The 12,387-nt window shown below is 36.8% G+C and overlaps 1 protein-coding gene across 1 annotated transcript; it reads left to right on the top strand.

The window, feature by feature from the left end:
- The first annotated feature begins 7,056 nt into the window (after positions 1-7,056).
- Positions 7,057-10,187, top strand: LOC142556536 (putative E3 ubiquitin-protein ligase RF298). The gene is made up of 4 exons (XM_075667996.1): positions 7,057-7,137; positions 7,382-7,422; positions 7,631-9,454; positions 9,555-10,187. Exons 3-4 carry the CDS (start codon positions 7,685-7,687, stop codon positions 10,074-10,076), a joined length of 2,292 nt encoding a protein of 763 aa, XP_075524111.1. The 5' UTR covers positions 7,057-7,137; positions 7,382-7,422; positions 7,631-7,684; the 3' UTR covers positions 10,077-10,187.
- Positions 10,188-12,387: the final 2,200 nt, after the last annotated feature.

The raw sequence follows: 12,387 nt of genomic DNA, 5'->3' as shown, positions 1-12,387 counted from the left end.
ACAGTTCTACACATGGATTGATCTGTGTTCCACCGAATCGGATATACACACATGAACTTTGCATTATCATTTTGCTTTACTACAATCATTTACTATCTTCACACTTGATTATTCTGAGATTTTTGCTTGTCAAGATTGTCTCGCGGATTTTATCATTTCAACCTAGTCTATTCCCTGCGCAAATGGCTGCATCATTGCTCACAACACCATTGCCATAAAATTTGCATCCGCACTAGCCATGACCAATAAACCGATGCAATCTATGTTTCAAATGCTCGTAAACTCTGGTCTTTGCTCATTTCTAGGTTATAGCGACAAATTCTCAGAAACCATTTTGAAGGAATTCTTCAACACAATCTATATGGAAAATGGGGAAATCCTCTGCGTTGTTCAAGGAAAGAACCTTCGCATCACACAGAAGATGTTTGCTGATTTGTTTAAGCTAGCAGTTGCTGGAATTACCGACTTTACTATTCTTCCAGAGGGCAACAATGAGCTTTGGAGAAGTGACTTCTATCTCTTTGACTCTCCAATCTCTTCTCCAACGTGACAAAAACGAGATCTAAATATTGAATTCAGATTGTTGGCTGATGTAGTGGTGAATGGGATTCTCGCTAAGGCCGGTGCATATGACAAAATAACTCTGGACAAGTTTCTTGTCATGGATACTATTGCATCAAATCTTAAAATCATATGGTCTGATGTTCAGTTCAAGACACTGGTTGCCATGATAAAGAAAGAGAATCAGTCTCAAGGATTTGCAGTTCAAATTTGTCATCTACTGATTTAGGAAGAAGTCCAACCGGTGGACATGGTTGAAGTTGGAAAGACCAAGTTATTCAACTGGACAATGGTCGAAAATTTCATAAAACAAATGCTTCAAACGATGAGGAGATTGTCTCTATCAAAACATAGACTGAGATTGAGTTTGTTAAGCAAAAGAAGACGCATGTGCCTTCCAAGGGCACTAAGAGAAAGCTGGTTTTGAAATCCAGTTCTTGTGACGAGTCGAAAGGTGAAGTACCGGTCTTACAAGTATTTAAGAAGAAACGGCCAGAAAAGCCCAAAGCTGCAAAAATCAAGATGATCAAGCATATTTATGCACCGTTGGTTCCTCCTCTGATCCCCGCAATTAAAGCAACGAAACTCAAAAGGGATTAAGATCGTTGAACCAGATATCATATCCTCATTCTTCAGTATTCCTTTCCTCCATCCCACATAAAAGGGAAAGAAAGCTTTGCTTGAGGATCCACCGAAACACAACAATGTTCACATTGTCATTGTGCTAACAAGCAAACGCGTCAATGAGATCGTTTGCGGGAAAATGGAAATGCTTGATAAGTGGGTTGAATTTCGAACAGTCACAACCTTCGACTCACTTATTCAAACCGGCAAGATCAAAGCATCTGCCAAACTTGAACTCTCCATATTGGAATGGACAGAAGCATCTGATGTTCAAACCGCTCTGCTTCGTCGAAATTTCTTGGAATTACAAATGAAAGAAAATGCACTCCGAACACTAATTCAATTGAAGAGAAACAATTTTGTTCCTACTTTCCTAGCCGCAAAGGATGACTCATCTGTCATCTCTTAACTTGAGATGGACGCTCTCTCCCTCTCAATGATCGACCGCTCAAAAATGGTAAGAACTTAAACTGCTTGCAGTTGTAAGAAACATGCAAATTTCACTCAGATTTGAACATTGATGAATGCTGGCGCCTGATACCATCAACGACTTATCAACCTTTCAGGTACCACGATCTTCATCTATTACCTCTTCGCTTGTTTCTGAGATACCGGTTGAAACCGCCATACCCAGTGATGTAAACTCCATTCTGTCAACCACTGAAATCATTGTGACAAAGGTTGTTCCCATCACTGATGCAATTTGTCAACAAGATGAACTGTGCTCCTCAACAGCTCCTCAAGAGATCCATGAGGGAAATACAACTGTACAAAATTCTGAATCAATTGTGCTTCCTCTCTCGGCGCATATCGGTCTTTCAGAAGTTCACCTCATCTCTGCCGAAGAAGTTGTGCAATCTGTTTATGACTTCGATCAGGGCACAATTCACATGGAGACCTCTTCTCCTTCGAAGTCTGAATTTGCTGAAAATACTGCTCAAGGAATTCTCCAAGAACCGTTAGTATCTTCACCTTCTATTCCCAAGGATGATGATGTAACTATTTCTTCTCTGCCTCTAGTCTCTTCTGTTGCTGAGGATCCATCAACCAATTTGATAACACAAGAAGTATCCAGCGAAGCAATCCTTGTTTCGTCTGTAGCATTTGACACCATGGTTGATGCTTTAACTTCCGAAATCGATCCACCGTAGCCTTACAAGTCAACCGGAAAAACATCATCCTCTCAAATGGCTTCATTCAAGGCTCGAATACTTTCTTCATTAGATTTATTTGAACCCGAAGAAGAACTTGTGGAAGAGGAGATCCAGAAGAAAATTTTGGATCGTCTGAAGACTATGGATCAATCAATTATTGATCTTAATTGGAAGCAATTTGATCTTAAGGAAGCCTTTCAAAACATGAAATCTGACCTCTCCAAGGAATTTCTTGTCATGAATACAAACATTACCCTCCGACAAGAAATGCATAATTCCTCGTATCTCAATATGTGCACCGAGCTTTCGAGCTAAATGACTAGACTAAGAGCACATGTTGATCAGCGCATGGATGCCCAAGGAGCTCAACTTAATGAAATCATGCAATTTCTGATGCATGGTGATGTCAAAAAGGGGAAAGAGAAAGGCATAAGGAAATTAAGAAAGCAAAGAAGCGGTTAGGAAAAGGGTTGCAGAGCGTGCTAAAACAGATGAAGCTAAACAGCTCGAAGAACAACAAAGAGGTTAAAGTATTGTAATTGTTTAGCTATTTTTATTAATGTTTTGATTACTGTTTTACTGCTTGTAGTTTATATTTTCATTCATCAATACAATCTTTATTTAAGATAGCAGTAAGAAGTGGATAGAAAAAGGGTTGCAGAGCGTGCTAAAACGGATGAAGCTAAACAACTTGAAGAACAACAGAGATGTTAAAGTATTGTAATTGTTTAGATGTTTTTATTACTATTTTGATTATTGTTATACTCCTTGTAGTTTGTATTTTCATTCACTCAATGAAATACAATATTTATTTCTCTATTTTAAATCTTTTGTAAACTAGTTGTATAGTTCTGCAGTTAGGTTTTGTCATCACCAAAAAGTAGGAAATAGTTAAGAAATTATTATTATCCTAAAGTTTTGGTGATTGAAAAAATCAAAACAACACCTAACTGTTTCAAGAAATAGCTTCAATCTTCTTTGTATAACAAAAACCAGTTCAACCGTCTATATCTCAACCGCTTGGTCTTTGACCGCTTGAAGAAGTTTCAAACATTAGAAAACTTTCAACTGGTTGATCAAAGTCCTAAAACCGCTTCATTAAAAAGCTATTTATTGCTCACTTAATGAAAAACATTCTCTAACCGGCTCAAGGCATTCAATGTTTTTGCACCGCTACAAGTCAACTATGTCCTGCACCAGTCCCGATATTGATATACATTAATATCATTATCCCAGAATAGAAAGATTGCTTATACATCCTACAAGTTCTGATGTTAATAACAGTTGTCGTAAAAGGATGCTCAACAGCAACTCTTCAAGGAACGAGATTTAAAGCTGTGCAAGCAAAGAAAACATTAAATGCTTTGCTGAAGAAAATTTAATGAAATTACAGCTGATAGTGACACAACGTTCCAACGCTCAGTTTTACGTTATGTATATTTTCTGACCATTGGGATGATAGCTTATAAAAGAAGAGATGAAGAATGCAGATACGAGTTCAATCAACTTTAAGCTTTCCAACCACGCGATTGACATACTACTAAAGCTTGTATACCCAAAGATCTGAGCGCCCTTAAAGTTCATATACTTCATCACTTATCAAGCACGCACGCACTCAGCAGAAAGATATCTGATCATTCAATGATCAATTTCGTGCTACTCAAAACATACAATGTTTCTTTTATCAGTAACATTTTGGTTATTTGATTGATTGTGTTGTCTGGTGAACCGGTGGTTCTTAAAATCCAAAAGTGTAAAATGATCACTAAGAGTTCCAAAACAGGCAGTGTGATAAATCCTGATTGGAGTGGGTTGTTGCAAAAAGTTTGTAAAGCCAAAGTCTTTTAGTGGAATCCTTTCTAAAGAGGAAGAAGGGGTGACGTAGTAGTTTTTATCTCCGAACATCCATAAAAATCTCGCGTCTTTACTTTTTGCGTGCACCTATTTTTCGAACCGTTTTTTGTTAACAAGCCACACAACCAATTGAAGCTATTATTAGAAATTGTGAACAGTTTTCCACACTTCTCAAGTGGTTCATATTTCTAACCGTTCTAGAAAAACTTTAAACTGCCTAAAAACGTTTGAAAATTGATTTTAAAAAGCAAATATTTTTAAAGAGTTGTTCTCCCCTCCTCTAAACTCTTCCCCGATCCTAACGGTAAATAGTTCACGTGTTATTTAAATTTATCTTTTCCTGAAACATTTTTGTCAATGTATGAAAAGTAGTTATTTATTTTATATTGAAATAATAAGATTATCAAATTACCCTCAACTGGCATTGAAAAGTTGTTATGGGGATGTAGATGAAGTAAATTCAAGGATTAGGGGCGAATTCAAAATTTGAAGCCTTTCAACTATTTATAGATACAGATTCAGTTTCAAAAGAAAAATAAGAACATATAACTCACGTGCATCTTTCAAATCTGCATTATATAAAATCTCTAAGCATTCCTAAAGAAATACTTTAAGTTTACTCAACCAGCACACATTTATCAGATTATACCATATCTTTTAAGGATCATTTGTGCTACTTCACCAACTCAAGTCATTACAAGCTAACAATTGGTTATTGATTTAGTTGTATGGTGGATCGAGGATTCTTAAACAACCAGATTTATGAAGTGAGCACTAAGAGTTTCAACTTAGGCATTTAATAAATCCTAGTTAAAGTGGCTTGTTACAAGTTGTTGTAAAACCAAAGTCGATTCAACTTCTGATAAAAAAGATATACCCTGTTTTAACAAATGAATTGATTAAGTCTTTAGTGAAATCCTTCTTAAGTGGAAGAATGAGTGACATAAGAGTCTTTGTCTTCGAACGTCCATAAAATACTTGTCTCATTTACTTTATACATTTATCTTTAGACAAAAACTTGTGTGAGACGGTCTCACGGGTCGTATTTTGTGAGACAGATCTCTTATTTGGGCCATACATGAAAAAATATTACTTTTATGCTAAAAATATTACTTTTTAATGTGAATATCAGTAGGGTTGACCCGTCTCACAGATAAAAATTCGTGAGACCGTCTCACAAGAGATCTACTCTTATCTTTATTGCATTACAGATTTCCAGCCGTTGCTTATTATTTGCTATCTTGTACGTTGCTTATTATTTGCTATCTTGTATTAATATATACTTATCACCAGCTAAACTGAAATGTTTACGTACTTATATATTTTTAGTAATTCAGTGAAGCCAGTCGTTCAAGGATATTTGTTTTAATAGCCACAAAACTATTAGGACAACTCGTTTTCAAAGAAAACATTTTAAGAAATTTATCCACCCATCTAAACTCAGTTCTAACTTCAACAAATATAATATGCCATCTGAAATACTCAATAACCGAATTTTAAATATGATACTATTAAGATTTAAGAGCACGGATTTACAATAAAATTATCTGAATGAAACCAAATAAGGTATTACAAAAAGCGCTAATTATTTAGCCTACAAACATTTGAATTCTATAATTTAAATTTAAATATAGTTCTACTAAAAGCGCGGATTATTTAACCAACGAATATTTAAATTGTACAACTGAAATTAAAAAACGCTACCACTAAAACACGCGAATTATTGAGCCAATGAACATTTGAATTATATCAATAAATTCAAGTGCGATACTACTAAAATAGCATATTTTTTATCCAAACGAACATTTAAATTATATAGTTGAAATTTCAATACGGTATTACTAAAGCTCATATTATTTACCCAAGGAACATTTAAATTATACAATTGAAATTCAAATGTAGTACTACTAAAAGAGCAGATTTTTTACCCAACGAACATTTAAATTATGAGTAGGTCTCTTGTGAGACGGTCTCACGAATCTTTATCTGTGAGACGGATCAACCCTACCTATATTCACAATAAAAATTAATACTCTTAGCATAAAAAGTAATATTTTTTCATGGATGACTCAAATAAGAGATCCGTCTCACAAAATACGACCTGTGAGACCGTCTCACACAAGTTTTTTTCTTAAATTATATATCTGATATTTAAATACGATACCACTAAAAAAACGCGGATTATTTATTCAACGAACATTCAAATTATAACTGAAATTCAAATACGATATTGCTAAAAGTGCATATTATTTATACAACGAAAATTTAACTTATATGGCTGAAATTTAAGAAGGATGCGAATTACTTCAACAAACAAATATTTAAAACAAATAATATGCATAAATTACCTAATCGACTAAAATTTAAATATGACACCACTAAAAAAATAAAAATAAACGAACATTTAAATTATATAGGTAGGCAACATATATGCATTGCCAAATGAAATTTCATAATTATGTAATGCATGAAATGTGACAACATCACGAGTATAATTTTAATATATATCTTGGAAATAATCACGAAATTTAAGAAAAAAGTCATTTCAGTATATTTGTAAGATTTGAATATATTTAATGTATAGGGCTGAGTATGAATTACGAGTTCATTGGATTTACACCATTTAGTAAAAAAGATTAGCGAAAATCTGGTAAAAGAGACAAAAATGGATGCTGCTGATGCAAAAAGGTGCGAAACATTAATGAGGATTAAGGGCATTATTCATGTAATCTTGCCATCTGGTTTACAAAATTCACTGGCAAAATTATGTATGGATGAACTTTAACAAAAAGTTGGTAGCCCGATGGCCTATATAAGACGAGCTCTGGTGTGGGAAAGAGTATAAAATGTGAGTGAGTGTGCATGGTGTTTTGTGAGCGAGAAAAACATGAATGGAGTGTAGCCCTTTTCGATTCACATGGTTTTGCGAGTGCCCTTTTTGCTGGTAAGTCTGAATCTTGTGTTTTGTTTCATGGTTCGAAATTCATTCGAAGTTCAACCAAGAATTTACTTGCTCTTCATCTTTGGAGCAGTTTTTTAATTCCCTTTTCGGTTGAGATTTTAGTGTTGGTTTTTGCTGTTTGTGATTTGTTGGTATGGAATGGGCAAGTTTTAGATTTCAATCAGAATGAATCTATGTTTTTCTTTCCTCTTGTTTTAATCTTATTATTCAGGTGGTTTTTATGCAGGAAAAAATCTTAATTTCTTGCTTTTTGCCGAAGGTTCCCAGGTTTCAGTATTTTTTTTCTTCAATTTTTTTGGAATTTACATAGGGTTAATGATGTTTTCAAATGAACTTCTCTTTTTGTGTTTTTTATCATCGATCAGGAGTTCATGATAGACTGGTGATTTTCGCTTATAAAATAATTTTATGCAGTCTTAAATATCTTTTCTATTATGGTAGGCCACTGATATCACACAGACGATTGCACCAACAGGTTTGAATTGTTTGAGATTACAAAACCTGTTTTCCGCGCCGTCGTTTAAGACTCATGGGTGGCGACGAGAGTGGTGAAGATAGCAGTGGAGGCTTATTGACAACCATTGATAAAGAAAGTGGTAGCGAGAGAGAGTTTTTATCTGATGCAGTAATAGAAACTCCGGTCGATGAATCTGCTACACCTCTGAATGAATTTCATGGCCACAAGGCGCTAAATTTGAACGCTTTAAGTGTGGAGAAGGTTGTCGAGGAAGAGGAAGAAGATGATTTACCCGAATATGACTGGGAAGAACATAGGGCCCTTCATCTTAAGGGGCTCTTGACTAGTAATATGCTTGCGATTTTTGAAACCGCAATTAAAAAGGTTGTTGAATGTGGATATAGCGAGGTAGCTGCCGGCTGGGCGGTTCTAAATTCCGGCCTAAGTCGTGGTAGTAAAGATGTACTGTCGAACATTGTGGATGGTGCTTTGAATTTACTTAAGACAGAAAAGGAGTGCAACATACCAAAGAAGCCTGTATCTGATGGGTTAAAGAGCTTGGTAGAGTACTTTGTACTCGAGATGACCAATGTGATCCTTGAGGCCAGGCCGGAGTTAACAATCAAAGAAGCAATGCTGTGTTTGCTGAGGAGTGATATGAATCTGTCGAGGGCGTGTTTGGTGGAGGAAGGAGCTTCGCAAACCAGTCATTCAGGTAATCAGAATCCGGGAGAGAAACCAATGCCTGATTCTACAAGTTCATGCCCCAACATCCCCATTCCCAGGCCTCCTCTCCATCCACCAAATTGCACCACCTATCCAGGGAAAAAAGTTTCTATTTCCGTCGAGGAAATGAGGGACCAGTTATGCCTCGCTAGAGATCATGTTCGGGCCTCAGCACCAGCAGGAGTACTCATGAATGAGAAATCCGGGGGGGTCGGTAAAAAGGCTAAGTCTAAGAAAGATAAGTCCCGGCGAAAAGCACTTCAATTGGAGAAACATCAAAAGGATCATGCTTCACAAGACGCTTACAAAGCAAAGTTTACTGCCTTGGGGAATATGGTGCTGGAGAAATCACTAAAGTCGCAATCTAATTTGCTGACGAAGATCGCTGAGGCAAACTTATCCAAACCTGATGTATCTGCTCCTGCCTTGCCTGTTAAAGTAATGGTTTCTGCCTCAGTTGAAGCAAAATCCAATTTTCCTCGAGATCCTCGTTTGAAGGCTAAGACCCATGTTTCTGAAACTTTGAAGGACACTGATTATTACGCTGGGATCCCGTATGATGAAACTCTTCAGAAGCACATCCCACAAGATGAGAAAGACGGAGACATCCTGACACTAATGCCTCGTAAGCAAGAACTCGAGAAAATGCTCCAATACTGGGCAGATTGGGCGAAGGAGAAAATTATGCAGGCTACTAAAAGACTTACCCAAGATCAGGGGGAGTTGAAAAAGTTGAGGCAAGAGAAAGAGGAGGAGGAAAAGTTTATTAAGGAGAAGCAAATCATGGAGGATAGTACCAATAAGAGAATCTTTGAAATGGAAACTGCGTTGTCCAATGCCGTCAACCAGATCGAGGTGGCTAACTCCTATTTTCACAAGCTTCAAGAGGAGAATTCTATGTTGAGGAAGAAGATGGGTGTTTCTAATCTGCGGGCAACACAGTCTTACCAATATTTGGAGGATTGTATTGAGAGGGAGCAGGACGCGATAAGGAAATGTCAGTCGTTGGATACCCAAAAAGGCTTATGCCTGGATCAATTGGCTAGTGCAAAAAATGAAGTAGCGGAGTTAAACAATCGGCTGGAAAAGATGAAAGAAAGCCAAGATCGGTTCCAGGTATGCTTATTCTTAAATTGGTGGCAAAAAGATATTTTAACCTTGTATCATATGTTTATCTGATATGTAAGTCGAAACTTTTTGTGATGATCTGTTATAGGTACTGTTGAGGCAAGAGGAGAGGGAGAAACTCAAGGCCATCGCGAATTACACATCCCTTAAATCTAAAAGAGAGGAAGATGAAGCTTTGGCCATAGCTGAGGCAGAAAGCATAACACAAATGGCCGAGATGAACATTCAGAAAACCAAGGAAGATATCAAGAATCTTGAGAATATGATCTCCGAATTGAGATTGAAAGCCGAAAGATCGAAAATAGCAGCTCTTAACATCGGATATGGTTCCTGTTCGAGCAGCAGCGATGACTTCTTCACATTCCGTGCGTTGCAGCTATCAAAAACCACCAAGAACTTGCTCGTGTTGCCGAATAAATTTGGGAGTGGACGTGCGAGGGAATGCGTTATGTGCATGAGTGAAGAGATATCGGTGGTGTTCTTGCCTTGTGCTCATCAGGTTCTTTGCGTGGAATGCAACATCCTCCATGAAAAGCAAGGGATGAATAGCTGCCCTTCATGCAGAACAACAATTGCGAAGCGAATTCCTGTCAAATTTCGTCAGGTTTAATGTAATCTTCAAGGGTTTTATGAACAGTAGCTAGGGATGCGAAAGGCTTGAATTTGGTTTGGCGCGATGTGTTACAGCTATGCATGTAATTTTGAGATTGAATCTTTCTTGTAACCATTAATTCCAATTGCGAAGATTGAATTTCCTTTGATTTCTTCTTTGGCCAACATACACTCACAAATTCATCGTAAAACTATACTACGAAATTTACGTAAAAATTTGGGTGCGTGAGCGTGAGATGTATTTGAAACGTCCTGCTCTTTTTTATTGTTTTAAAAGTACTAGAAGATTTTTTTTTTCCTCTAAAATTTTCGGCTTTCACTAAAATATTTTTATAAAATATTTTAACCCATATAATAAAATACCAACCATCTAGCATTTTAAAAATCAAGTGCAATGGTCATAAAATAAAATCGTCGCATGATTACCAAACCTAAAAAGCAATAAATTTGAAAAGTAAAGCCCATACTAAACCTCTCAAAATCTCTCAAAAGCATAAGTGAATAGTCTTAAAATCTTTAAATAAAATCATAAAGCATAATGCGGAAAATGTAGCGCTGGTCCTCGGGTTATGTGCGCCTTCAGTCTAGTCAAATCACTCATCAAGTCCTCCCTCAATACCACCTGCATCCACCACACCTAATGAGTCTAAAGACTCAACACACCATAATCTTTATAACGAGTAATACGTAATACAGTCAACATATAACGGTGGAAAATATTTGTACTTAAAATATCGTTTTCATGAAGATGCATAAACTTGAACATAAACATTTCGTAAATATTTTCATGATGCATAAAACTTTAAACATAAACATTTTCAGAAAATACTTTTTCATGACATGCAATCATAAACCTTAACTTTTCCCTTTTTTCCTCAACATGACATGACATAAAACATTTTAACTTGATCATAATCATTTTCCTTTTCATTTCCTTTTCCTTTGTTGAATTAAGATCGTTAATTGCGACTTTCCTGATCATGCTCATGAGGGTCGATGGATCCATCTACATAAAACCACAGTACTGGGCGGCGGAGGATACTCTCACCGGTCAACTGGGCCCTGGCCTATCATGATTCGAATAGAAATACGATCGCCGGGGCTCCCTCTGGGCCTTTTCCCATAAATGGGCTCCCTCTGGGGCCTTTTCCCCTCACGATATTTCCATTCTTCCGTTACCACAAAACCGTTACCACATATCCGTTACCACATATTCGCAATGATGGAAACACGATCGTCGGGCTCCCACTGGGACCATAACCCTCACGACGTCGCCAACATTAACGAATTAGTCACAATTATTCACATCCTTCAACATTTTTCATTCACATCACTTTTTAAAAAAAATCATAATATCATTATATTTTTCATTTTTGAAACCAAGCATGCAACATGTATTTTAAATGTCTTATTAAATCATAAAAATCCCTTAGACATTTAAAAATCATCATTTAATCATGAACAATTCATAAACATTTAAAAATAATCATATTTTCATAAAAATAGCATTTAGGGCACTGCCATGACCTTTACTAATTTCTAGGTGTAAAAAGACCGTTTTACCCCTGGACTCGACATTTTACGTTTTCGACTTTTTTCTTGATTTCATGACTCTAACATGTCCCAAATAATTATTTAAACTTACGTGAATTTTTTCATAATTTTATTTGGCTTAAATATTAGACTTTTTCAATTATCTTTTCTTAATTGTTTTAACGGTGTTTTAATCCCGAAAAATACCAAACTTTAATATAAAATTGCTAAATTCTAAATTTAGTCTTTTTATATTATTTTAGCCATTATGGACCACGACTCGACCCCCGTGAGCCGTTTTCCAATTTTTTATTATTTAAAACACCCTATTTGACACCTAAACTTCGACCCCGAGCCAACTTTTGATTTTCTCGAGTTACCCCCGCACCATGTTGGTCCAAACCTTGCCCAACATCCTAAGTTAACCTACTGGACCATAATTTCACCAAGCCACTAACCCAAACCATAAAAACGAGAACCTCCTAAGTGCCCCTATGCTGGCCGAGACTTTCAACTTGCATGGACTCTATGTTTTGAGCACTTAGTGACCTAGCCGTCAGCCTAGCTCCCAAGCCAACCCCCTGTGCACCTTCCTAGGACCCTAACGAGTCACCCTAGCCTAACCCACGAGCCCTGGAACGATACCTTAACCCATGCAAACCACCCGAAGCCTGCACCCTATTTGTGTCACTTCTCGGGTAGGAGTCCTCGCGTGCAAGGACTCCTCCCTGCCTTCGTTCCTGAGTCCTAGCTTGGCTAGGGCTCTCCCTAGACCC

Source organism: Primulina tabacum, chromosome 9 (genome assembly GCF_025594145.1).
Source record: "Primulina tabacum isolate GXHZ01 chromosome 9, ASM2559414v2, whole genome shotgun sequence".
NCBI classification, from domain to species: domain Eukaryota; kingdom Viridiplantae; phylum Streptophyta; class Magnoliopsida; order Lamiales; family Gesneriaceae; genus Primulina; species Primulina tabacum.
The sequence above is the reverse complement of the archived record's forward strand: the minus strand, read 5'-3'. Positions and strand labels throughout refer to the sequence as shown.